We start from the raw sequence: 27,911 nt of genomic DNA on the forward strand, positions 1-27,911 counted from the left end.
TTTTTTAAATTTTTGAGAACATACATATGTCAAAGCTGCCGTTATGCCCACTGTGGGACAAAATGTTTCTATTCCATCTTCCCTTTTCTAACTTCCCAAGTTAGAAAATGGTGTAACAAAGCTTTAATCATTTGAATACATTTCAGTTTTTTATCATCCATGTTAAACTTTTTGAAATTTTAACTGAAGCATGTTAATATACATGCACCTTAGCACCACTGAAAGCAAACACAGGTTCTTATAAAGTGGGTTTCACAAGGCTTTAATATAAGGCATCTACAAATCAGCGTAATTATATTCAATTATTAAAAGATAAATGAGGAATACTCAAACATTTTAAGAAAGAACTGTGTAATTAAGACACCTTGAACCAAGCTACTTGAAGTCTTTTATTAATAATTTGACATTTTCAATTCAAGATGTTAACTGTTGCTTCAGTTGTCAAAAGGTTACAGAGTTAAACTTCAAACTACCAAACCTCAAAGTGCTCTTCTTTTTCTTCTTTAAGCACTGCAGCTCAGATTTATCTCGATTTACTATTTTTCTCCCCCCAAAACAGCCTCAGAGCGTCATTAGGAAAGGGAAATAAAACATTATCTGTTTAAGATACTAAATACAGTTTAAAAAAAACAAACTCTTTGAACAGAAAGTCATGCAGTTTGTAGCTGGACAAGCACAAAGATGTTGCGGTGTTACAACCACGAGGAGCTTCATATAGTTCTTTTATTCCTGATGTTTCCTTTAAGCACCACCACACTCCAGGCAGTGAATGCTAATCCTTACATGTTCTGGTTTTTACTGGGGTGTTACTGGTCTTGGCCCGTTTGGATTCTGGAGGTTGGCAAACTGGATCGGATGGGGGAGATGGACGCTCTGGAGAGACACAAAGAGAGGGATCAGCGACGAGAGGATAAAGTTTATAGCCTGTTTCTGTGCAGTTTTTGGAGGATATATATAAATATATATATATATATATATATAAAAAGGAAAAAAAGCCACATGATTGTGTCATTAATGCTGCATGATGTATATTAAACATACCAATGGGTAATAAAGTATGGGTGTCAATTGTGGGATTTTACAAAAATCCTCATCTTAGTGGAGTGTATGGATCCAGACTGGATGGGTTTTATAACAATACGACTCAGAAACATTGAAATCTGGTCACTTCAGTCTGACTTGGCCGGAGTCACAAACTGCTTCCACGCATTTTGTTGTCAGATTTTCCTGAACACACTGCACTGTTTGACTCAAATGTTTGGAGGAGCAATACAGAATACAAATAAACACCTTCAGAGGAGGAACTTCATTAAAAATATGTCAAAAATTTTAAACAAGAAAAAGAGTTGTATTATTTTGTTTCGCCAGAGGCATGTTTGACCTAAAAGCTGTATTTTTTTTTTTTTTTGAGAGGGTGGATTTAGTCTTACTTATTAATGATTTGCAACAAAGTAAAGCAATAAGTACCATATTACAACTAAACTATAACCAAAGGGAACTGATTTAATTTTCAGAAACATTTGGCTGGTTACTTTAAGAAACAAAAGCCTTTTAAATGAAGATGTTACTTATTTTACCACTATTTAACTATTGCAACTCTGGTGACACAGCACGTGAAAAAGAAACAAGTGTTTGTGTTTACATAACTTAGGGTCTAGAAAGCCTCCCATTGGTGTGTGTAAAGGTTAAAGGTAACATTAAGGAGGGTTTGCAGATTCTCGAGACAACATTTTTAACATTTTTTAAAAGCTGTTAATGACGGCGGCAGACTGAGACAACACTCTTGAACGCTAAGCTGAAAGAGGTGGAGAAACCAACCGTGTTTGGCCTTCTCCGCGGCCGCAGCGTTGCTGAACAGTGAGCTGACAGCTGGAGGCCGAGATCCAAGGGGAGTCAAAGACACTCTCCTACAAACGAACAGGGAGACCAAAAATAAAAAGACTATCAAACTACACAAACTCCAAAGCATCAATTAAGAGTGCTGCTTTGCTGTAACAGACGTGGATTTTATCATTTATTTAGCATGTTGCTAAAAGTAGAACAGAAAAGGCATTTGCAACAATCGTCTATGAGCCACAGTCAGTGGGGGTCCAGCCAGATCCCCCGTACCAGACGGGGCTTTGTTTGCGCTGCCAGGACGAACCACGTGGGAAGTGAAAGAAACATCAAAATGCTGCATCCCAGCTTTCCCTTAAAAATCGCTTGGAAGCATCTCTCATTGAGAAAAGATGGATAATAGAGTTTATGGTGTTCCCCAGCTCTTTGCAGAGCTCACAGATTATGAGTTCAGCTCTTGAAACATCAGCAGAAGCAGGCAGTGGAAGCAGTGTTTCCCAGCCGTGTGACTCCAGTCAAAACCCCATTTGAATAGTCCCAGCATTTCCATAAATTATCACCGGTGGTCATGTGACGGGACCAGCTGCCCTTTAAGTACCCAGAGCTCTTCAGCTCAATGAAACTTTCAATGCATGGGTGGCAAAAAATAAAAAAAAAAACAATAGATTAAAACGACTCGACAAAAAGTTCCTCCATTTGGTGACTTCCACTAGTTCTAAGAAATTGAACTCAAACTTTCAAACCGAGTTTTCATTCTCCTACGTATACTCTTCATCTTTTACATGGCAGCTTGATCCACAGACGTTTCATTGCTTTTTAGAGTTTTAAGGTAATTTGTGGAGTTGCCATAGAAACTTCTGTTGTATTGGGCTCGACAGAAGCTTAAAGTCAACATCCAAGTACAGAATCAGCAGGGGGATTTTTGTCTTCTTTAGCTGGCAACAGATAAACAAACACAAGGAATGCATTTAAAATACCAACACTCAACCTGCTATGTAGGGATTTTATTATTTTTCTGACTGTTGAAATAGTTGAAAACCTTCACTCTGTCACGATGACGACAAAGAAAAGGCCAGTCTTTAATATGAGTAAACTAATTATAAATATGAATATACTTATATTATTTTTATAATAACCGTCTTGTAATAGGGTAACAATGCACACTTTCATGTCAACTAGGGCTAAAACGACTAACTGGACTATTTGTGATGAATTGATTATTTCAATAATCACCAACTAATTTAGTAGTTGATTAATTGTTAACTAGAGTACACGGATTCAAAAGAAGGCATTTGCAAAAAGAAAAACACATTCAGAGCAGTAATTAATCCACATCTGTGAAAACAAATACTTAAAAACTGCATTTAGGATTTAAAAAAAAAAAAATCCTTCTTTGTTTATAAATCTACCCAGAGCTCTTCTGGGTAAAACTAAAACTATGCAAATTCTGTGACACAAAACTCCTAGTAAGCACTTTTTGCAATGCAGATGTTAATCCAAATACAGTCACCAGATTGGCTCTGCGCTGTATTGATGTTCAGTCGAGCAGAAAGGGCCGAGTTTTTTACACGTTTTGAAGTATTTTTTAATTGAAGATGCAAATGATCAAGTGTTCACTAAAGATGCTTTTACTGTATTTCAGACAGTAAAATGTTTATCTGATTTAAAACGAATTGAATTATCTGTTACTTTGCATCTTTTAATGCGTTTCTGATACTGTATAAAGAACTATTAAATAGTTAAATGAAAAATCTGCCAACTTTTTTAATCAGAATAATCAATGGAATAACAAATTACTAAAATAATTGTTAGCTGCAGCTCCAACGCTTACCGTAGAATGAATATAAAAATAAGTAAAAAGTGTTTACGTCTCATTTCTCCTCCTGTGTTTACCTTGGGGTGGGTCCTTTTGGAGTGGTCGGACCTTTAGGGGTTGTGGACCCAGCGGTGTTGAGAACCTTTGACGTGGAGGGAGTGAGAGGTGCGAGGCGGGGCTGGTTCCTGGAGGAGCCGGTCGGGGTGAGGGGAGTCACGGAGGGCTGGGGAGTCGAAGGAGCGCTCGTGCTTCCAGATGCCGGAGTCTGAGCTGCTGAGGGAGTCGAAGGTTTGGGGGTGGCGGGCTTCCCCCAGCCCTCCAGCGTGTTAAGGGTGATCCTGCGAGGCTGAGGGGTCGATCTGGGTTTCGGGGTGGCCTTCTTTTCGTCCGTCGGGGTGGGACACGGGGAGTCTTTTTTGCCGCTGCTGGTTTGGGACGCCGGGTTTGGGGCGGAGCTCGACGGCTGGGAAACCGGAGAGGAGTTTTTGCTTGCCGACGACTTCTTGCCTTTTTTCTCGACGCCGCTGTTTGGGACAAAGATTTCCAAGACGGGAGGCTCCTTGAGCGGAGTGCCCAGCTCCCCAGGAGAGAAGGACAGGAAGGAGCAGTAGCCGTCTGTTGACGACACGGCCAGGAAGGAGCCATCGCTAGACCTAAACAGGAAATTGTACAGACATGTCGGTGGAATGTAAAATATGAAGAAGACACCGTTTAATTAATCAATGGCTTTACATTCACACTTGGTCTAGTTTTTATTCCACATTTAAGGTGCCCAAAAGCATTCATGTGAAGCCGATAAAGAAACACGCCAATCAAATTTATTATCATGTGTAAATCCATTAAAATTTTTGTTTTACATGCATTTCATCTAATAATAACGTCTAACAGTATAATTACAGAAAGAGCTTTATTTTGACTTTCAGGTTTATGGCTTTTCTCCTTTTTTTTATTTTAATCTTTGCAAGTCAGACACGCAGTCATGATTTCAGCATTTCACAGCCAAGTTTTGGTCAGTTTTCTGAATTTATACGGCACTGTTCCAGTCATAGCGATCACCCAAAGCTCTTTATACTGAAGCCAAACTCACCCAGCTGCGCTAATAAACACACACACTACTCTTCCTATTATGGTCTATTGTTAAAATGCAGAAGTTCACCATGACAAAGAGCTGGCTGTTCAGCAGTGGTTTAAATATTAAAACTACAAAAGAAACGTACTGTGTTGAAGGAATAAGACAGAAATGATGGACTGACGGGTTACAAGACAAAATGACAGCAGCACTAGGAAACACTAGGAGTGGAGAGACAGATGGAGCCATAAATCGATGGAAACATAAAAGGTCAGAAGGAGCAATGGATGGACGGATGGATTGATGTCAGGATAGCTGTGTAGGAAAACAGTTTTGAGATTTTTATGTAAGCTAGAAATAAATGTTTTGGTCCTTTAAGAAAAGAAAAATAAAACTGCCGACTTACAGCGTGACCTTTTCCAGCAAAATTGCAGAAAGAGTGCATAAAAACTAAATACACTTTTAGGGCTTCTTTGTGTGTGTGTGTGTGTGTGTGTGTGCGCGCGCGCGTGTGTAAGTACGATGGGTGATCGGTCTACAAGCAAATAGCACAACTGGAAACATCTCAAACTGGTTTGGGAAGAAAACTGTCAAATAAAAAGTTCCTGCAGTGACATCACTAAAAGAATCTCGATGAGAACTTTATTTGAAGGGGTGTGCATAAGACTGACATGACACTGTCATAAACATGACATAACACCTGTAATGAACATAAAGAAGTCTTTATGAATGTTTTTGACAGTTGTCATGAAGTGCCATTCAGTAAATAATTACACTTTTAATGCAAAGTTGCTCTAAAAGTTGCATTAAAAGTCCATTAAAAGTGCCAACTTTGCATGATTTTGTAAATAATGATAATTTAATGCAAAGTTGGCACTTTTAATGGACTTTTAATGCAACTTTTAGAGCGACTTTGCATTAAAAGTGTAATTATTTACCGAATGACACTTTATGACAACAGTCATAAACATTCATAAAGACTTCTTTATGTTCATGACAGATGTTATGTCATATTTATGAAGGGTTAGTCTTATGCACACCCCGTAAAAATAAAGTGCTACCAGAATCTCTTTACATCCAAGTATGACTGACAAATATGAAGTGTTTCTGTGTGCAGAATAAAAGTCAGCTCAGTCAGGGCATGTTCCAACTTTTCCTGTCTGACAGAACCAGCAAGAAGCCCTCTGGTCACACACTGGCAGACTGAGAAGCATCTAGAAACACACACAAACTCAACCCAACTCAAGCCCAGGTTTACCATGTGAGGTCACTGAGTGTGTGGTAGTGGATGTTGGACACCAGGCCAAAGGGAAGGCTCTGCTGAGTGTCGTACAGGAAGATGGAGTCCTCGGAGGCCACGGCGAACACCATGCGGTATGGCAGCTGGAAGAGGTTGGGGAGAGCCTGGGGAGATCCGTCTGTAAGGCAGAAATGTCAACAAACATGCAGAAGAAGAAGAATGAACACAGACAACGTTTCTTAATTAATGGTTCTCACCTTCTCCCTTTTTGGACCTGAGTTCAAAGTAGACCGGACAGCAGCGCACAGCCAGGGTGGCTTTAGACGGACAAGGCAGGTGGGCGATCGGCCTGACAGCCGAGAACAAATGTGAATATTACTTATAAGATGTTTAGCAGCATGAAATGAACAAAACTTAAAACAAGCTTTACCTCTTTAGGCTTTTCCTGGAGAAAATGTAAGTGGTATTTATGATGTTTTCTCCCACCTCGACACATCCAGCTGTTGTTTGAGTAGAAAAGAGCGACAGGGTTAGATACAGAAGGAAGACAGCGATTTTAATCTTCAAATCCTCCACTGTATAAGGTGAATGTAAAGGGATGCCTCTAGTTTTGTAGTGAACATCTACAGTGCTTTGTTGGTAATTGTGAAGTAAAAGGAAACTGAAATTACTTTTAAATTTGCTTTAGCATGTTTATGTTCACAGACAATCTGACTCATCTTGTGGAAATTTGCATGGACAGCGGGGAGAAATGTTAGGTTTTTTTTTTTTTTTTTGCACAAAGCAGACAGAGACAAAATAAAATACCTGCAGCTTAAACTGCAGCAAAACTCGGGTTTCCAGTAATAATACATCCCACATTTTTCTATTTTTTCCTGCCACTTCGTACTGTTAAGGAATAAACAGGTGGTGGCTCAGGAGAAGCCCAGAAACTCTTCAGAGAAAGCCTTTCAGCTTGGAGCTGACAAGAAATGTTTAAAATTCACAAAGTTTTTTTTTTTTTTTTATAAAAAGAATTAACAAAAAAGCCTACTAGACAACAAGCAATTAAAACAAAAACGGCACTGTGCTTGTTGGTAAACGTTTCTATGTCAAATGGTCGGTTATGTTTTACCCACTGTCGCTCACTGACGCAATAACATTTTTAAGTTTAGTACAATAGTTTTCTCCCCTCGATTTGTTTGTTATTCAGCTTTTCTACATGAACATCAAGCAACCACAAAAATATAGAGACATTGGTTTGATATTTAATCTATAAAACCAGTAGGTCATCAAATATTCAACGCCCTGTAAATACAATTAGCAAGCTGAGATTGAATTTGGTGACTGCAGTCAACGTACCTGGAGCAACAAGGAACGACCCATCTGGTGTAAAGGAAAGACGACGAAAGAAGGACCGCATACTGTCGTCGTGAAACATTCTGTACTGCTTCACCTGCAAAGTGACACAAAGGGGAGATTATAGATGGTTTAATTCAGCAATGCACATTTTCCTTTCCAACACTTTTTCAGACTGGACTCTCAAAGACCTCCAAACATCCAAGCCTTATTTTAATGAGTGATCAACCGAATCGACCAAATTACCATCTGCATATATAAAAATATTCTTTAAAGCAGAGGAGATAAAATACTTCAGACTTTCAGTGCTATGTTTGACAAGAAAACAAGAAATAATTTTAAAGCCACACACAAAAAAGATGTTTAAACATCAGCTAATTTTAATTTAAGGATTTAACTCTCTTATAACTTTTAAAAAAGGGAACTTATGAAACACATTTGTTTATTTTTAAACAACTAATTCAAATTCAATCTGAAGTTAAACCATTTGAGGTGAAGAAATGGTATCTCCAAAAGCAGAAATGGGTTTGCATAAAGGTTCAGTAAAACCAAACCAATCTGAGTTTGACAAAAATCCAATTTAACACGCAGACATTCAAAGATAAAGAATCTAAATCCAATATCAACTGATGAAAGAATCATTTAATTCTGCTTCTCATTCTTTAGCTAACATAACTGGGAATAACATTTTTCCTGAATCCATTTTCTTTTTCTCATATCTGGAAAATGCTAAAAGCTATTTCCACATTTTCCCAGAATTCAATACAAAGTAGAGCAGCCTAATTGATATTTACAGTCCAATTATTTAGAAGAAAGGACAAAAACTCATGACAGAGTGAAAAATGTACATTTTATGACCTGAAACAAAGAGGAGCGCAGAAGCTACATTTTACAAACCTCTCCATCAGCAAGAGGCCCAGAGCTCATTTTGCTGATACAGAAGGCCTTCTTCTTTGTGTGAGTGCTGTACACACGCATCACTCTGACACGCAAACAGAAAATAAGAAAGAGTAATCCATTACTTACATAAAATCAGTCTGGCTGTCACCATATTATTACTGCTCACGCGTGCATGGAGAAGTCTTAAAAACTTCCTGTTCTACCTGTCACAGCTGAGCGTGGCGACAAACTGCCCCTGTGGATCCCACGTCACCCCCTGCACGTAGCTCTTGTGGTCATTCAACATACACAACTTCTGTCCTGAACACAGAATCAGAAAAAAATTAAATAAAAATCATCAACGTGCATCACTGATGTAGCTCGTTTCAATATTTGCACCATACACAGCTTGAGGCCGCACACCTTTGCTGATGTCCCACATAATAGCAGTGTTGTCAACAGATCCAGAAATCATGAAGTTTCCGTCTCGTGTCCAGCAGATGTCATACACGTCCTCTAAATGTCCTCTGGGGACAAAACAGAAAATGTAACAGTTTCAATAGATAATTTGGGAAAGTTTTGATCAAACACAGTTGGTTTAAATCAAGCTTTGTTACAATTATTAGAATTGGAACAAGGTTTAAAACGTCATGAAACATCACAAATAGAGCAAAAAAAATAAGGTTCAGTCAATCAACAGATAGGCAGCTTCGTCATCATCGGTCTGCGCTGGAGTCTGCACAGCTGGAAGATGCAAATGTGAAGCTGGCCTAGTTAAGCCACTGCAGTGAGTGTTTGAAGCCAGAAAAATTATTACACAGCGGATATCAAGAAAAATATATTTTTAGAAGACAACAACGAAACCGTGTGCATCTTTATATAGCAGACAGGTCCACTCTCTGTTCTTATGTACCTGAGTGTTTTGACCACAGACCAGCTCTCTTTGTTGAGCTGAGCATCTTCTTCATCCTGAAACACAGTGGCCTGTTCCGGCTCCTTGGAGTCGTTGAGCTTCCACAGAAGAATAGCTGCATCTGTATGCAAGAAAACAAACAAGACACAGGACATGTCTCAGTTCTAAATGCAATAATGAAACAAAAGTAGTGACACAGAAGTAAAGAGAACTTTATTTTGCGGGACGTACCGTCTCCCCCTGAAGCGAGCAGCTCTCCGTTTGGGCTGAAGCGAACCACGTTGACCGCCTTGCTGTGTCTGGCCAGGTTAGACAAAAACTCCACCGCGGCCTTCCCATCTGGACCTTGCTCCACCCGCCACAGCTGCGTAAACAATTGGGGAAAATGAGGCGAATTCGTCATGAACATTTACAGCTTTCCGCTTTAAAAGTCGATGCAATGCGGTGAAATAATTAGGAGTTATGACACAGACGCAGTGTGCTGGACGCTACAAGAGACAATTTTCTTTGGCTTTTGGAGGGCGGAAAGAAGGAAAGCTATTAGCAAGAGCAGACACAAAGAAGAAAGAAAGCACAACATTTAGACAAACGCATAAAAAAATACCTGGAAAATAGTGAAATCCAATGTTAACTTTTTCAGAATTTTCCAGACTGCAGATACTATGAGACCGAATGCCACTTTGCCTCAAAAATGTGGATTTGTAAAGATTCAGCAATTTTTTTTTTTTTCGCTCACTCCACAGAGTGGTGTTTCTTTAAGGAAGAATAGCCACAATATTACTCATTTTAAATATATTTTACTGCCTTTTAACCATGTAGCAGAGACAGATCCTCCCACATGCACTCAAAATACCTTTATTTATTTTTTTTGTTATAGTTGTTGTAGTGTCAAAAACTTAAAGAGGTGTGCATACTTTTGGACGGCACAGTGCACCATCAACACATTATGAGACTGTTGAACGCATCATGGTTATAGATGAGTGGCAGGCATAAGGAAAAAGTATATTCATCACTGGTACTGTCAGCTTCTGGATGCCACTTAAGATATCTCCTACCGTTGTTTTAAACAGAAGAGGTTTTGAGCCCTGCTTTTTAATCAAGTACTAAATTGTAACCTCAGCGGATGTTTCTTCTCCACTCACCCTGACTGTGGTGTCCACTCCAGCTGTGGCCAGTCGATGAAAACGTCCCTCCGAGTTGTGCTGGAAGTCCAGACTGTAAACCGGCTCCTTGTTGTGCCAGGCTATCTCACAAGTCACCACCTTCATTTTTAACCCCTTTATACAGGAAACATGCAAAACTAGCTTATATACAAGATAGTTTAAATGACTTTGAATATAGTGCAAATAAATAACGCGTCCATAAACAGCAAAGGTGGACCCTATGTTATAAATTACGCCAAAAAAAATATATTTTGAAACTGTTACCAGATACTTCAACTGAATGCTAGGGTTAGCTCTTAATGTTAGCACCAAACTGAGCGGGTTATCTAGGCATTTCACTCAAAAGCCAGTCGCCACATACATTATAGTGTTTATCTAATGCTATTAGATGCTATCAAGCATATTGTGATATAGATAAACTCGACTTTTTTCCTCATTAGCTAACTAATATTACTTTTAATAATAAGTGTGTACTTTACCTCCTCTGTCGTTCAGCAGCAAAAATATTAACAATTTCCCGCGTACGTTTCGCTCAAAACTTCCGGCCAAGCATCGGGGACTGATTGGACGAAAGAGTGGAAGGGGCGGAGTTAGTTTGCAGCTTTTGACAACGGGTCCATTCCTTAACAGTGCGCCGGTGGGTGACATGGGTGGGAGTGGAGATGAAGAGAGGAAGGTGGAGTTTTAGCGTAAACAGCAGGTCATTAAGGAGGAATATACATTCTTAGTGCAGAGCACTTCATCAGCTACAACCAGCTTAAAAGAGCAATAGTGTAAATATTAAATTCAGTTTCCTGAGATTATAGGATTTAACTTTATTCCATAGTATTTTGTTTTGGTAGCTAAACAACTCCGTCGTTATATGTCACGTAATCAAAGTGAGTCATTTAGCTTTTGGATCTGGAGCATCATAGATTTTGACTGAGACATGATTTGATATTTTATGTAAACTATGCCACCCTTATTTACTGTTCACACCTGTTTTGTGATGTTTTTATGTCTGCGTGATATTGTGGGTTTGTGTTATGTTGAGCGATACAACATTGCATATTTTTTATTCTGTATTGTACCACTTGAGAAATACTAGTTGGCTTCAACTAGTGGTGTTCTTCAAAATGGGAAAGACAAGACAAAATACTGTTTGTGAAACATGAGTTTCAATCTTTGAACAGAATCATTTTTTTTTTATTTAAATGAATGTAATGTGTATGATCCAATATTCGATCCAGTTTTTCTTGCAACTAGAAAAAATAAGTGGCATACAATGACTCCATATGACTTTTCCTTTTTGACTACAATTACTAAAATAAAGAAACGTTACAATATTCTAGCTTGCTGAAATGCCCTTGAACACACCAGAAAAAAATGTTACCACAAGGAATTATGTTTCTAAAATCTCTTTACTTGCAATAAACGACATTCAGCTTCAGTTCGCCATAGCTCTTAGTTGCAGTTTGAACATAACCAGCCATAGAAACGTGAAGCTTAAGTTCAATTGGCAATATCCAGAGATGAACTGCAAGGCGTATTGCTGGAACTACACAATATCTATCCAAATTGGAGAACAAATGATTTACACAGAACATGGGGAGTATAAAAATAGATTTAACATTATATAATGTACATGTTTGTAAAATAAACAAAAAGGAAATAGTGTGACATTTAGTCAGGTAAAAAAAAACTAAACATGAAATAAAATACTTTAACTAAAATCTTCAGATTAAAATGTAAAAAAAAAACCCTCCTTAGTTAATTTAAAAGATGCTGAAATTATGTAAAAACACAAATTTCTCTGACATCTTCAACCTGAGCCTCAGATGAGTTAAGATTCCTGATTTTACAAGTCTAAGCAGGAGAATTTGGAAGGATTTGTATAAAACTGGTAATGACGACAGATGTCCAGATTTTACACAAGCCAGACTATGAAACAGGAAGACGGTGAGAGGCGCAGGACAGAACACGGCCTTTCATAATTCAGGAACAATTCATGGGAACAAACATCACACTGATTCTCTTTAAAACAGGTCTGTAACTGAGACGCACTTAAAAAAACAACAAAAAAACAGAGACCAAAAATCATAAAATGTGAACATTTTAAATAAATAAACCTCAGACATTCATTTGACTCCCTGAAAATGTTCTTCAGAAGTCCAAAAGTTTACAATCCATTTTGGAAACAGGTCAGGCTTGGACCTCCTTCCAGATCCGAGGGTGAGCAGGAAGACCTTAATTCAGTGGAGGTGACTTTCCAAACCGAGCGCAGCATTTCAGCCTGGGAAATCGAAGTCTGTGCCTGTAAGAACCTGCTCGAGGATCTCATCGATGACGTTGCATTCGAAATTGACCTGCGCCAGGTCCAGCGCCGGCACCCGGGAGACGAGGAGGCGGCCGACGTTCTGACGGAGCTCGATCAAGCTGAAAAGAGGAATAGAGGAAAAAACATGAACCAGAGAGATTAAGATTCCTGTCCCGACGGTTTCATAGAAACACATTACTGGGTTTTCTGCAGTCCTACCAACTGGAGGCGTCTGAGTTTGTGCCAGAGGTGCGGGACCCTGCTGAAGGTTGAGCATTTTCTCTTTGCTGCTGCATTCTCAACTTGAGCTCCTCACACTGGGCTGCCAAAGTCGACTTCTCCTCCTCCATATTATCCAGCTGTCGGGGAAAAAATAGAGAATTCACATCAGGAAAACAAAGATGGAAAAATGTACAAATAAAATGTCTGAACTATGAAATGATCCAGTTTTATAAATCAAGTGATTTTAGATATTTTCTGTTGTTACTTGTTGAGCAAAAACACAAATAAATGAATAAAAATATTAGGCAACTTCTATTCTGTTCTCCCCTCTCTTCCAGACTCTATGACCTTGATTTCAAAGTAAATGAAAGCCTTTCATTTGCATCTTAAAGCAACAGTCCAGTGCTTTTTGTCCCAACATCAGGTCTGATATTCCTGAACTGATGTTACTGAACTGAATTACTAGTGTGGACCATAACATAATATGTCTTTATCAATCTACCTTTTATAAAAAATTTACTTTGGATTTTCTGTCATCCATAATCCATTTGATCAGAAACACTCTCTTAAACTATATCCCACTGTGGATAGTGCATCTCTACAAGTTTCACTTTTTGAATTGAATTACTGGAACACATTACCCCTTCAGTGGTACTCTGATTTAGTGAGATGTGCTTTTACAGTCTGGTTGTTCGTTTTCAATATGTCACCTTCCTAAAATAATTGCTAAAGTCTTTGGACACTGATCGCTACGTCAGCTCTTTTCTCATGGCTTTATAGGGAGCTAAAATTATATGCATGATGGAAAGAGAATATTTTGGATGGCATACTGACCTGCAGGCGCAGTTCTTCCCTTTCCTTGTTCCTCTCGTCTAGTTCTTGGACCAGACGGCTGACTTTAAGCGAAATCTCCTCAATGTCATTTTCCTCATCTTGGCCAGAGTTTGGATTGCTCTTGCTCTCGTTAGCTGCCAATAAAGCCTCTTTGTCCCGTATTAAATCATTGATTTTCTGTTTGGCCCTCTCAAAAAGGCCCTTGTAGTCTGTCTGAGTGTCAGTCTGGCAGGCTTGGTGTGAGGACTCCTTTACCTTGGCCTGAGACTGTTCCTGCAGTCGGCTCTGCATGTCCTCAAGCTGAGAGGTGAGAAGTTTCAGCTGCTCTCTCAAGGCGTCTCTCTCCTGGGCCGTTTCCTGCATCAGCTCCACGAGCTGATCTTGTTGTTTCTGAACTTCATCGATATTGGGGTACTGCAGAACAGAAGAAGAAGGACCGGCACCTTCATCACTCTCCATATGTGCCACTCCGTTGCCCAAGGTTTCCCCTTGGTGGTTCTCAACCCCCTCACCGCGCTCCAGCTTAATTTCTCGTTCAATGGACCTGCTCCTACTAGCCGTTTCGTAGCTCCCTTCAGTCCGATTCTGCTGTTCCTTCTTCACTTCTCTTTCAACGGGCAGATCTGGAGTTGAACCACTCCTACTAGCCGTTTCGCCGTTCCCTTCGGTCTGATTCTGACTCGGTTGTTCCTCCTTCACTTCAAAAGCGGTGGTCTGGGTGGTGGCGCTCGCCACTGCTGTAGGTGGGCAGGTTTTGGCTTCGGCCGTCGCCGCGGAGGTCTCGTCCACAGCAGCGTCGTCGGTGCACTCTAGCACCATCGGGATTTGAGTTTCACTCTCCTCTTTCTCTTGCTTCACTTTCCTTAAAGTACCAACGGTCTGTTTGGGCTTGGGCGTACTTGCAGTTTCCAAGATGACAATGTCGTCATCATCGGTCTCATCCGTGTCGCTGCTGTCAATGCGCACGGATACGGGGGTGTCAGAGGCACCCGGCTGAAAACCGTTCACTCTGGGTCTTTTTGGCGTGCTTTGTGGAGTGACAACCTGGCTCCTTTTCCCCCTGCAGAGCAAAAACAACCAAGTACTCATGACCATTCATCACTGTGATATAATCACAGTGTCTTGCAAATGTGTTCACAACCCTCTACCTTTTGCAACTTTTGTTAATTTCATCTTATTTTGGAGACTGTGTTATAGCCCAACACGGAGTAGAGCATAATTGTGAAACTGAAGAAAAACAAACGGTTTCAAAAATAAACACGTTCTTAAAATGTGACATGCTGAGTTGTACTTTATTAGTTGAACTACGATGTATTGGTTTACTGTGTAATATCCTGATTACAAAAAAAAAAAGAAAAAATACAGTTTGTAGTTGTGCATGTCACAAAAATGTGAGTGAATACATTTTCAGGGCACTGCATCCTCATACCTCAGGGTTGCTGATGCTGCTGAGAGCGAGCAAACGTTGGTGATCACAAGAGGAGACTCGCTGCTGGGGGGGCTGCCGGCTGCGGAGGATAGAAAACAAGTTCGTCTCAATCGTCTGGTTGGTTTGCATTTTGCTAACCTGCAGAAGAAATCATGTCCTTACGAGCTTGCGTAATGTTTGAGGACCTCCGCAGGGTGGAATCAGCCCTACTCGTCAGGTAATTAGGAGACTGCAGAGAGAACGATTTTTTAAAATCAATAATTTTCTGGAACCACTTTTTTTTTGTGTGAAATTTTAATCCAAGTCAGCAGGGAACCTAATATTAAGTTCTGACTTGAAAATATCCGTTTTATTTTCCAAAAGAACCAAGTAAAATTCTGTCTGACACAACTTCCTCATGTTGCAGGATTTAATCATGAGGAAATCATGGAAATTCTTTTGCAACATTTCTTGCACAAAAACATGAGTTTTAGTTGTTTGCAACATGCTGGCTTCATGCAACAAATCATTGGTTTTGGGTTGAACTGATAAATGGTGAGCAGAAACTAAAGCTACAAAATGTGCTTTCTATAGTCTGCTTCAATGTGAAGAGATATGTCTGCTTTACATTCAGGCTGCAAAAGAGCGGGAGAGAGCAAGACTTCCAGCAAATAACATGAATGCTAAATGTGTTACAAAAGATTCTTTTTAATCTTTCTGAACACTGAACGAGCTTGTGCTAGTTAACATGTCGGATTCAGAAATGCTGGCAGTACTTTGAGTGTTGTTCCTATACCTTCTGATATTGGTTTTTATTTTAGTAGCAGCAGGTCAAAACTTTACCAAAAACAGAATTCTGCCACAATCCTCTAATGTGTGAATATTTGGTTGAACGTGAGTGTAAAAATTGAACTTCTTTCAGTATTTTTTCCAATTTGAACAGACGTTTCCCAAAGTTCCTCCTTAAAGCCAGATTCTTCAAACATGTAAGAACATGAAATCCCACAACCTAATAAAAATCTTCAATCTGTCTTTTGAAGTTCAGGAGAGAAGGATATGCCTAGTCTGTTGCCATCCAGTAAAAATGGGTGACAAACAGAAGCTCATCCATGTGTGTTGTAATGCAATTCTCTTATATCAATTCAAAAAAATAATTAAAAAAAAATAAAAGCACTTCAGTTTATCCAAATGCCAAGGCTGAGTTTTAAGCATAAATTGTAAAACTTTACCAGATTCTAAATTTGCTTAAGAGTTTTGGAATTGACAGACATTTTGCTGGGTGCATTTCCACACCTTTCGCTTTATGGTGACACCTGCACTGAGCCTAGGAGGATTTTCAAAGATATAAGAGGAATATTAATTTAAAAACTAATAATTTTAAGTGAATTTTTTAGCCTTTTGACAAAATGACACTTCAGCCTGAGCTGATATTATTCAGCCATTCTGATTAGATTAGAGAAGGAGAATGATTTTTTTTTTTTTTTTTTGTTAAAAGATGGTGAGTCTTGAAACCTTTCTTCTTTTATTAATTATGCAGCTTTGGATCAAAAGGGCCTCAGAGTCAAGGCTGCACCTGAATTCATTTACAGAGTCGAGAACTCCAAGGGAAGAGATTCAGCTGCTTTGAAGAAAAAAAAATCGGGCATCTAAGACGGTCATCAAGTGTCTTCCTTCAGCTCTGCACTGCTGACGCTCGGGAGCAGCCGGCAGCTGTGTGTGACTTTCCGCTCAGACACGGTGGTAGAAACCTAGCCTGGTGTCCAGCAGGACAGCAAGAAAAACATCCAAGATAAAAATAGACTCTTTGGAACATCTGGACTGTCCAGAGGAGAAAAGATGAGCACCACCATGACTCTTGTATCATGAGGGAAGTACAGAATCCTGTGTGCATACTAGGGCTGAAACGATTCCTCGAATGATTCGAGTACCTCGATTACTAAAATTCCTCGAGGAAAATTTACCTGCCTCGAAGCTTCGTTAATTTATGTTTTATTAGTTAGCGCGCCGTGTTCCGGCCGGGACTTCATTTACGTTGCGCGGAGCTCTCACTTCCGCCTCTGAGTTGTTGACAAAAGCTAAGTCTCAGCGGCATAAAGTCCAATCTTCAAGATTGGCCCGTGGGGATTTTATTGATTGATGATAATGCCCAACTTTTTATCGTTTTTGGGGAACCAATAAGCATCCTTAAAATGACTGGGGGAATGCCTGGAGTACGGCAGCATTTCTCCTCCGGGGCTGCTGGTTGAAAGCGAACGGCGGGAAGAGCGCTGAGGTGAGCGGATAGCCTGAACAGGGCGGGCGGCTGAGTAGCTGATGCTTACCGTGTAAATGTAGCTTTACCGACGAACCGCACAATAAATGTCATATCCCGGTCTGAAGAAACGGGTGGCGGAGCGCATCGTACATGGCTGGTAGATGAGTTTCTGAGTGTGACCAGTGAAGGTGTGTAAATATCCCGTATTGCTTCCCCCGTGTTCGTCCCCGGTCTAACGGTTCGTCAGTCCGCTGGTCTATTTCCTCCCCTCCACCCCATGTTCGTTCATTCGCCCTCTCCTCCCACTCCAGGCGGCGTGACAGGTTAGGTGGCAAGGTGAGTTTAATTAATCTATTAAACTCACTGAAGATGAATACATAAACTAAAAGCTGGATTGTAGACATTTTTTATAAGCATATTTGTTAGCCTGCCTCTTTGTTATTAAATTCAATATAATTTCAGATTTTTCTATAACTTTTCTTCTGGTTAACTTAGAAAGTGAGCTATTATTGTTACAGGTTAGTTTTCTAAACTACAAAAAAGCAACTGTTAGGGATGCTCAAATATGAAAAATTGGACTGATATTGATATCTGATAGTAACACCGGTATTATGCCAGATTTACCAATATTTCATTTTATAATTTTTTTTTTATCCGATTACTCGATTAATCGTAAGAATAATCGATAGATTACTCGATTACTAAAATATTCGTTTACAACAGCCCTAGTGCATACTCCCATTTCTTTTCCAAAACACGTGCCCATGAATATAAACTGGAACCACAACATTCAGGCAACTTCCCCCAGCAATTCAGGAGCAGCCTTTTTAATACCTGATCGGTTAAAAAGACTCTTAACAGATCAAGTGTTGAACATCAAAATTTCGAGGATTAAAACAAATTTTGGTTCATGACCAACAAAGTACTCGGATCTTAAGTCACGCTGAGAACATCTGGTCAATTTCCAGTAATTGGCTAAAGAAAATAATGTCAGAAAATCTTGGCCATGGTAAAACAAAAATGAGTGACCATCAGTGAGGATTTATGCCAGGGGGACTTCCTGAAATCTTGAAACCAAAATGTGGACAGAGTAAATGCTGAAACTTTGCAGACTTTAAGCTTTTTTACCCCGTAAAGTTTTTTTTGAAAAGCATTAAATATTCATTACAGACGTCGAATAAATTTTTATCTGAACTGGCTCTCCTTGTGTCTGCCTTGGAATGCTGGCAACCTCGATTTCTCCTGCATGTTATGTAAACAAGACGCTCTGCTCCCACTAACCGGCTCCCTTCCCCACATGACATGTGCGGACCAGAATCGGAGCGTTTCGGCTGAAACGCTTCCCTCAGCACCCTGTTCTCACACGTACGAGTGTTGTCTGCAAGTTGCTTTTATTGTGCAAAGGTGATTTTTTTTTTGGTAATCTCACACTGTGTCCTGTTACGAACACATTATGTGATATGATTTTTTTCCCTCCTCTTTTTTAGTGTTCCTTTTTTTCCCCTCATCAAATGAAAGGGCAGTGCCTCCCATGGCTGCAGCCTCAGACACCTGTCTACCCATGACTTATGTTTGCTTGGTTTTTGTTCTTTTGGATGGGCTGTACTAAAATGTCAATGTCCCCACTGGGGAACTAATAAATTTAATATATCCTATTCAGTTGAGACTTATATTTTTGAACAAACATGAGTGAAAAACTACATTTCTGTCAGTGTTAAAACCACAAATATACCGGAAAACGCCACTTACTGTATGTCTGTCCCACGACTTCTTAAATGCAGAAATTTCATGCAAAATCTGGTAGTATGAAGACTCCAGCAACACAAAGTGCTAAGAAATCAACTTTCTTTATAAATGCCGTCTTCTCAGGACTTAAACACTTAAACAGTGCAGAACTCAAGCAATCTCAGGTTTTGTGGGATGTTTAAAGTTGAATGGAAAAACAAGAGTAGGACATCTAAATTCACAGAACGCTTCAAATGAATAGAGTCAAAATTACAAACCATAACTTAAGCGAATTTAAATTACGCACCACTTGTTGAAGCTGCCGGGTAAGCTTATTGTGCTGCCGTTTAAAAGCTTTGGACTGTCTATCCAAGGTGTCCAAATCCAAATACCCCTCTTCTTCCTCCTAGGAGAGAATAGGAATAAATAGTAAACACACTGCTAAACTGGTAAAATATATATATATATTTTATTTAAAGGAAGTAAGCTTCTTACCTGTTCAAATTTCTGTCCTTGTTTCTTTTTGTTCTCCCTCTCTCTGTTACAAATAAGACGAAGAAAAAAATAAACTCATGCTGCTGGTGTCAAACATGTTCACATTAGGGATGATAATATGAACAGGCATGGAAGAAACAATGTACACCCACTTACAGTCCTCGGGTTTCCTGCATAAGGACATAATAAAAGTGATCTGGTCTTTAGCTGCTTCTAAAAATCTTAAAAACAGGCCTGACCATTGGCAGGCCTGTTTTTCGGGCTGTGCGTTTCGGGCCGTTATGCTAGAAACCCAGCCATAAACCATCTTCAGTCTTCCTACTGTTAGGCAGACATGTTGAAGTCTAATTGATTCAGAGTGTGGCCAAGTGTCTTTTATACATGCAAGGAGTTCAAACAGGTGCAACTCATACAAGTAATGAGTGGAGGATGGGACGGGTTCTTGAGAGCTAGAATCATTTTTGATATAAAAATCAAACAACGTGAGTTTCTGGATTTTTTTAAAGACGCCGTCTCTCACAGTTGAGGTGTAACTATGATAGCAACTGCAGACCTCTCCATTCTTTGAAAGTGGAGAAACTTGATAAACCTGTTGCATATCAAATATTTATTTTCCCCACTGAAAACTCTGGGATTTTTCAGCATAATGCTCAAACTATATTTACTGACTGTTGTTTGTAGGTCTTCCGGTACGACGGCTGATCATCATCGGAGTCCTCAGGCTCTTCTTCTACCTTGCAGCTCCTACTCGGTAAAACATACAGAGAGTGTTTAGATTAGACTTTAAGTTTATAAAGATAATTGATGACACTCGTTATGCAACAATGTTGAATTTAATTTTCCCATAAATGTAACCTGACAACAAATGGTGTTAGAGAATAGTTTCAAACAGGCAGGTGTTACCGATCGGCTATCATTCTTGACCAGCCTCTATGTCTTTGTTGCCAAATTATCCTAAGTGAATGCTGCTGCCAACTCTGTATCTTAGCACAGGAAAAACCTTGAGTATTTTCATCAGGAGTGCGTGATTATAGTAGTAAATAGGAAAACAAACGCAGAAGAGTTTAGATTATGTAGTTTATTCCTACGTTTTCATTTAAAATGGTCCTAATAAGCTCTGTTACCTGAACTGTGGATCGGGGTTCAACAGGCAGTACCACTTATCCGGCAGCTTGTTGACGTCGATCCCGTCCGGGAGTTTACGCCACCGCAAACAGTCGTCGCACTGCACCCAGTTCTGATCCGGTCGCTTCCTACAGAGTCACCCCGGTTAAACTAATACAAATTACAATATTTCACGTCTCTCTCTTGTCTGGGTACCAACATGGTATCTTCCACTGGCACGGTGCTGTTTGGGTCTTCTTTGGTCTTTCTGAAACGGATCTCGTTCCAGTACTCCTCCAGTTTAGTCCCCAAACTGTTAATGGTTTTTCTGTTCAAATCCAAAACAATAAAGCCACGTATTTTTGAGAATTCAAGAATACCAAGTAAATTGGTAACAGTTTATGATAGTCCTGAGTGGATCACTGACGTCACTACCTGTACTTGTCAGTCTCGTTGAAGCTCTGCTTGTTGTGGGTAGGATCCAGAAAGTTACATTCGATGACCCCAATGACTCCAACACCTTTCATGTTGGCCTGTTGAACGAAAGGATTTAGAAGATTCAAACACTGTTTAACCCACATATTTACATACGCTGCGTAAACAGACACATGGCTTTTTTTTTTTTTACTTACTGTCTGACAATAAAATAGATTTATTTGTTTTAATCACTGCTAGAAAATGTTTTTAACTTCAAATGCAGATGTTTGCCTTTGAACTGTGACTTGGATCTGATGTTTTGGATTTCCTGTCAAAAGCAACGATAACTTTCTGGAGTTTTGGCCCATTCCTCTTGACAGAACTGCTGTTAGTGAGTCAGGCTTGTAGGTCATTTCCCTTGGACAAGCCTCATCAGATCTACTTCTATAGGACTGAGATCAAGGCATTGTGATGCCCATCCCTAAACATTTGACTTTGTTGTCCTTCAGACTTAAGATCATCGCCCATTTGTAAGACCTTGAATCCATGTTTTTATAAATTTTAGTTTCATCAGACCATATGACAGATCTCCAAAATTAAACCTCTTTGGTTGTTAGCATAGGCATTAAAGCAAGTTCTTCTCTGCTCATAGAAACTCACAATCTTCCTGAATAATAAGATGGATGATCATTCCCATGGTGGTTTTTACTTGCATAAATTGTTCAAACACTTTTAAACTTATGGAAAATAGAGCAACCAGTTTTATGGAGGTCCTTATAACTTCTCATTTGATCACACAGCATCATAGGGCAGTTACATGCCAAGAGTCTTTAAAAGTCTGTCACTTTTTCTTGGAAACTGGCAAATAAAAAATTTTTTTAATCCTGACTGACCTAAACAAAGAAAAGTTCAGTTTTGGTTTTCAATGAAAAGAAGGTCATAAACAAAACCCACCTTAAGCTGGCAGCCCACACGTTCATACGCTTTGATGAGCCTGTTCTTGTGATACATCATGATACCATACTGGTCTTTACTTTTGGTGTTATACCCAAAAATAATAGGTATGCGTTTGTCCTAGAGTGACAAGGAGAAAAAAAAAAAAAAAAAAACTAAATTCAGGAACCATAAGAAAAAAATAACACTTCTAAACTCCTGTCAAATCTCAACTAAAGAAATACCAGAAAAGTGGGCTTGTAGTGGTCCTTTCTGATGTAGGCCAGGCTCTTAGCGATGAGCTGAGACTTCACCTTTTGACCCCGCACCATGACCTGCATGCGTGGCTTCAGGTATAAAATGCTACAGTACTCCTACAACACAGGGACACAAAATGAATCAAGGTTTAACATCAAAGAGGTAATTACCAGGACAAAACGAAAAAAACAGCAAGAAGCCTGTGGTGAACACGAATCACTTGGGTAAGTCGTTTATATGAATGAAGTTGACGTTTTAGATTGAGAAGGCAAACGAATTAGTGTAAAAAAAAAAAAAAAAAAAAAGAGCATTTCATGAAAATAAATTGATGCCCTGCCCTTTACCGCTTCTTACCCGCAGTGAAATCACACTCTCAGGAACATAAGATGTACTCCTGTTCAAAGGCCGAGATGGATCGCTTAATTCTTCGTAAACTTCTGAGGGAATGCGGATGTCATATCGATCTCTGTCAAAGTCAAACTCCGTTGATCCGGAAGATGTCCTAAAATTAAGACAATGATGAAATGAATGAAAACAGTTACTCATTACAAATAAGATACAGGCAATACAAGAGCTGAGCTCAAGTGAAACAATACACAACCCCCTCTTCACTGACGTACTGCTCTTCTGTCTTCTGTTCAGTGACGGTCACTAAGTGAAACTGTGGCTTCATTCAACGCAATGTCCAAAATGTTGCCCACAAATATATTTTTGAACCGACTATCAACCATGTTCTGATTTGGGAACTGTGTTTATATTTGAAGAATTGAATGGATTTTGACAACATGCATAAGGACTAAAAGAGGCCAGTGAAGACGTACGACCCAACATGTGTTTTATGCGTGAGCTCCCAGCTGAACGTTCTCAAAGCACATGCAGTCCTGCACTCTGCTCAGATTCACTTAATGTATGATGTGAATGATAAAAATGAATCTTAGATGGGGGTTTCTGATTGAGTGACTACCAGGGAAATGTTATCCGAAAGGAGCATTTAGCTACGAGTGTGGTGATCTCATTAAAAATTACAGATGGAGATTCATGTGGAGCACGTGCAGGAACCTACAAACCACCGCATGAAGCTCTACAGGTTGGTGGTTGTGTGTGTGTGTGGTCTACAAACAGACCTGCGGAGATTCCAGATGATGATCCGGGAGCCTGTCTTAGTTGAGGTTGAAGTGATGGCATTGATCTCAGCGAGAAGTTCCTCATGAGACTTAAAAAGGGAGTATTGCAGGATGTCCTTCAGACTTGCTTCTTGTTTTTCTTTTACGGAGAGTGGAGCCACGGTTAAGGAAAACTGATGACAAACCATTCCTCAAAACATTTAGGGGAACAACTTTTAAAATGTTCACCGATCACATTCGTGCTCCTTGGTTAAAGGATATTTCTGTTTGATTTCTTATTTTCAAAGGAAATAATAGGAATAATTATTTGCTTGGCTCCAATCTTCTCCAGGTAGGTTTGAGAAAGCATCCCAATGCACGATATGCTCTTTGACTTGGAGAAGACAATCGCATCTTTGCCGAGACGCATGGATCCGGACTTGAAGCCGTTACCATAGATACCAATGGGCTCCAGTCCATTTACTGCCATCTTGTCGCTGTACCCAAAGCTGAAGTAAAGAAATACAGAAGCTCGCCATCATAATTTTCTATTATAATATACTCTCAAAGCAATGCATTAAAATGGTTTAACGTCTTAAATTAAAAAAAAAAAACAAACAAAAAAAAAACTTAATTCTGCATTACAAAAGAGGTTCCTATATATCAAGACGTGTCTATTTTCATTTCAACTAGTTGTTGTACGTATATAAACAAAAGCTCACTATAAATGTAAAGTACATATTTCTACAAAGGCATTAAATGTTAAACCTAAAAGAAAAACTGAATGAAAGGAAGAAAAACATGGAGGACAGAAAGACCGTAGACATAGAACATAACTTTTCTTATAGCAAATAAAGAGGAAATCTAAATATTTTTATGCTTTTCCAGACCTGGAAAAATACCTCAATTGACAAACTTCTCCAGGCTGCAAAGGAACTATACAACAGCAACTTATAACTCTAATTTCTAGTCCTTTCTTCACTGAAAAACTATTCTTTTTTCTTGCAAGTTTGCTATTTTACCCCTAGCTTACTGTTCTGAGATTTATTTTAGATTAACTCAAGTCCAGGGAGGATTTTCTTTAGCCCCTCTCAAATCATCTTTTCTTTCTATGACAAAACATCCTTTAATAACTGAATTGTTATTAAAGGAATAATGGGGCGAAGAGGCTTGAAAATGGAACATTGCTAGAAGACAGAGTAAAGAACGATACCAAAACCCTGGAGATGCGTTGCACAAAATGATTACAGATTAAAAGCGATTGCCCTAGAAGCAACATATAAAAATAAATGGTGGGTTTTAATGTTTTCAAAAGCCTACAGAAACATCTGTGGAGTTTGTACCTAAGCATTTTGTGCATAGTTTCATGGTCGAGGCCGTTTCCGTTATCCAGGAAGCTGAGGCACACCTCTCCTTTAACCATAGTTTTATCAATCCAGAACTGCTTGGCACTGACATCTGGGTCATAGGCATTGTCTGTCAACAAAACAGAAACATCAGAAAGCAAAAACTTTATTTAAAGTAGAATAAATCTGACAGGAGCAATGGATCTCATTTGGGGAAGGATTTTAAACTACATTCTCACAAAGCAAAATAAATTACAACATAAATTATAAGAATGTGCACAGGATACCATGAAAGACTGCTACTTCCAGAGTCTGGTTTCATACTTCTGGGTCCTCAAAGCTGGAGCCAGAGTTAACAATAGTCACTCTTTAATAACAAAGTCTGTTTAATTGGGAGCTCTACCAGTTTGAACATGATTTGTGTTCAACTTGTGCTGTTGCCAGCCGCCACAACAATTCAAGAAAACTGAAAAACGAGTTACAAAATCTTATCTTATCTAGATCATCTACAATTTTGAATCTGGAACCCTATGGACTGCACTCTACTCCAAGGAAGGAGGATCGGAAACTAGCTTGACTGACAACTTTGAAACTCCAGCAACATGAACAAAAATGCAGAATCTGAACCAGGTGAGTGAAACTGTGAATTTTGTTTTCCCTCCCCGTTTCATATTTTAATCATGCAAGTCTTCAATTTTTCTAACTTATAGGCTATGATGAGTTAGCATCAGCACAAGTTGGTTACAGTAAACAGTGTTATGCAGTGTTGAATGCATTTTAACACCTTCTTGGAGAAGAAAATCTAATCAAAAGATTTTAAACAAATTTTAGGGGGCTTGTGAACATTTCAAATTGCCGGATGAAAAGGTGTTTCAATCAGATGCTCTAAGGGACGTGCAGACAGGATGAAACTGTTAGTCAGAAGGGGGTTATTTAATAAACTTAATTATGGGCTGTGGCTGCAATATGGGCCTCTGTTTTGATAAACAAGAGGAAATTCAAGACGTATGCATTGGATAAAATGTTTGCAGGTGGTTACGTAAATAACAAAAGATCCATAAAAAAAAAAAATCACTGTGCAAACAGAAAACACTCGGGTGATAATCAGATGATCTGAATGACTCACCTATGAGTTCAGCGATAGCGCTGAAGGGCCAGGTGTGGCTGGTGGAGTTGGTGTGCAGGAACTTTGGCGAAAGCTGAAAGTGAAACAAACATCTGAGCAAAAGTTTCATTCATCATCAAGATCATGACAATTTATTGAGCTGGGTTTTATTATGTTACATAAAAGTTTGTTTTTTTTTAAATCATTTTTAAACCGGGTCATTTAACATCACTATGCATACAGTGGACCTAAATACTAGAGAAATTGTCACTATCTTCAATCGCAGGTTGAAACTGAATGTTGGAAAAACAGATTTGAGATTGAAAACATAAAATCTGAAACGGACAAAAAAAATTAAAACTATTAAAAAGTCTAAGAAAAAAAAATGGAAGTGAATTTAAGTTTTTTTTCCAAACTGACATAAATTCTTCCAATTCTTATTTTGAACCTATTTCTTTCCAATTACAACTTCAGAATGGACATTCAATTTCAACTAGGTTTTTTATTATTATTATTTGTATCATACTTGCAGGCTTAGTACATTATACCTGCAAAGAATAACTTGGAGATTTAGTCCAATATTATGATTTGGCAAAGCAAACGTATAAAAGTGAAAATGAAAATCAGTATTCTGTGGCTCTCTAATGGCATTACAACACATCAAAAATGATTCTATAGCTCCATGAATAAAGATACATTCAAAATAAACAGTCATACTTTGGGTTTGAACAAGTAAAACTGCAAATATCAGATGTAGTAACAAAGATGGATGGATATGTATGGATTAAAGGAAAGATAGATGGATTTAAAGACCGATGGATGGTTCAGATATTAATGAAGAGAAAAATCCATAGAAGGATGAACTCAGTGATGGACAGCCGGACGAAAATTTTAAACACTAACAGGGAATCTTTTCACATATCCAGACCTAGAAAATACCTAAAGCGATGTGAAGAAATCACGTTGCGTGGATATATGCAAAACAAGCTGCAACATTTCTATAGGATCAAGTTAAAACTGAATTGACTCCAAAACAACTCCTCCACAGGTCCACAGAGTAATATACTAGTTTCTTAAAGAATAATTTAAATTTAGCAGCGTAGTGGTGACCCCGTGTTCCCTTAGGCCACAATTAGCGGTTATCATTGTGCAGTTTTAGGGAAATAACATATCAGGAAACCGAAACTCAGCGCTCTCCCTATCATAACACGGCCACATAAAATTTTCTTAACAGCCTAAAATACTTCCGATTCAGACAAAACATTTATCTGCCGGGTTATTCCTTTTTAAACAGAGATTCCACATTAGTGACCAACTAGCCACAAACATCACCAGGCAGGACACTACTCTGAACACAGCAAGCTTAATTGCTAATATATTGGCATAAATCATATTCCTGCGCACACGAAAGGAGTGTAATGTCATTATGTGCAAAGTCTTTGAAACCCAACGTGAAAAATGTGATGCAAAGTTCGATAAACAAGGAGATAGTCTGCTCACCGTACTGAGAGGCACGCCGCGGTCTGTTTGTGCCGCCATTTTTACAGGAACAGGCGACTATGGGCGGAGCTTAGCCTCGCTACTTCATGACATCAGCAGTTCCGGTAAAAAAAAAAAAAAGCTAAGCAAATATATTACAACTGTTGAATGGGTGAATGAATATATCGTCTGTGTTGTTAACTTGTTAGAGTATAATTCATATAGTTAAATGCACTGTGAAATGTTCCTCAGAATGGAAGCCTGTTCAGTCACTTCCGGTATGGTATTTCAAAGAATAAAAGTGAATCGATTTTTAAAACTAACAGAGATAATAGATGATTAAATTTTTTTCTTCATAAAAGTGTCACTTATATAGTTAATGTATCCTCCCATCTAAGCGCCAATAACACTTTCCTGTCATTAATGGACTGATGAAGACCTATGAGGGAATCATCCACCATCCACACCACATGGTGAGGTCTACATTAAATCCACTGCAGTTTGCCTACCAGCAGATGTTGCCGTCGCCTACCTCCTGCACTGAGCTCTGACCCACCTGGAGAAGCCTGGAAGCACTGCGAGGATCATGTTCTTTGATTTCATGTCATTCAGTCAATACTTATGAGGGACAAGCTGGAGACTCACTGGTCACAAGGCCATGTCACTGACAGGCTGGTC

At 39.1% G+C, this 27,911-nt stretch overlaps 2 protein-coding genes across 3 annotated transcripts; both read right to left on the bottom strand.

Moving 5' to 3' along the window:
- Positions 1–376: 376 nt before the first annotated feature.
- Positions 377–10,837, bottom strand: chaf1b (chromatin assembly factor 1, subunit B). 2 transcript variants are annotated; one of them, XM_014993894.2, is made up of 14 exons: positions 10,734–10,836; positions 10,234–10,368; positions 9,323–9,455; positions 9,092–9,212; positions 8,602–8,705; positions 8,403–8,499; positions 8,197–8,281; positions 7,303–7,396; positions 6,392–6,461; positions 6,219–6,310; positions 5,980–6,139; positions 3,730–4,305; positions 1,819–1,907; positions 377–873 (listed from the first exon to the last, which is right to left on the bottom strand). In XM_014993894.2, exons 2-14 carry the CDS (start codon positions 10,357–10,359, stop codon positions 773–775), a joined length of 1,848 nt encoding a protein of 615 aa, XP_014849380.2. In that variant the 5' UTR covers positions 10,360–10,368; positions 10,734–10,836; the 3' UTR covers positions 377–772. The 2 variants fall into 2 exon arrangements, with proteins under 2 accessions (XP_014849380.2, XP_087872450.1); XM_088016324.1 differs by lacking the exon at positions 1,819–1,907 and having other exon boundaries at positions 10,734–10,837.
- Positions 10,838–11,635: 798 nt separating this feature from the next.
- On the bottom strand, positions 11,636–27,481 carry morc3a (MORC family CW-type zinc finger 3a). Its single transcript, XM_014993900.2, has 19 exons — positions 27,255–27,481; positions 25,776–25,848; positions 24,647–24,779; positions 23,586–23,812; positions 23,325–23,475; positions 22,555–22,702; positions 22,188–22,316; positions 21,964–22,083; positions 21,028–21,125; positions 20,813–20,920; positions 20,613–20,741; positions 20,158–20,232; positions 19,489–19,531; positions 19,301–19,399; positions 15,198–15,264; positions 15,036–15,114; positions 13,607–14,666; positions 12,770–12,909; positions 11,636–12,669 (listed from the first exon to the last, which is right to left on the bottom strand). Exons 1-19 carry the CDS (start codon positions 27,291–27,293, stop codon positions 12,522–12,524), a joined length of 3,066 nt encoding a protein of 1,021 aa, XP_014849386.2. The 5' UTR covers positions 27,294–27,481; the 3' UTR covers positions 11,636–12,521.
- Between the last annotated feature and the right edge of the window lie 430 nt (positions 27,482–27,911).

This window comes from Poecilia mexicana, unplaced genomic scaffold, assembly GCF_051168715.1.
Source record: "Poecilia mexicana isolate PSO_F unplaced genomic scaffold, ASM5116871v1 scaffold_2, whole genome shotgun sequence".
NCBI lineage: Eukaryota > Metazoa > Chordata > Actinopteri > Cyprinodontiformes > Poeciliidae > Poecilia > Poecilia mexicana.

Bases quoted from the DNA above. Each gene is read 5' to 3' on its own strand.
- chaf1b (XM_014993894.2), bottom strand. From the start codon at position 10,359: ATGAAGGTGGTGACTTGTGAGATAGCCTGGCACAACAAGGAGCCGGTT. The intron at 9,456-10,233 runs GTGAGTGGAGAA...TTGTTTACGCAG, and splicing joins GAGTGGACACCACAGTCAGG to CTGTGGCGGGTGGAGCAAGG. The intron at 9,213-9,322 runs GTACGTCCCGCA...TCTTGCATACAG, and splicing joins GCTCGCTTCAGGGGGAGACG to ATGCAGCTATTCTTCTGTGG.
- morc3a (XM_014993900.2), bottom strand. From the start codon at position 27,293: ATGGCGGCACAAACAGACCGCGGCGTGCCTCTCAGTACG. The intron at 24,780-25,775 runs GTGAGTCATTCA...TTTTGTTGACAG, and splicing joins CGCTATCGCTGAACTCATAG to ACAATGCCTATGACCCAGAT. The intron at 19,532-20,157 runs GTCAGTAAATAT...TATTTGTAACAG, and splicing joins CGGAAGACCTACAAACAACA to AGAGAGGGAGAACAAAAAGA.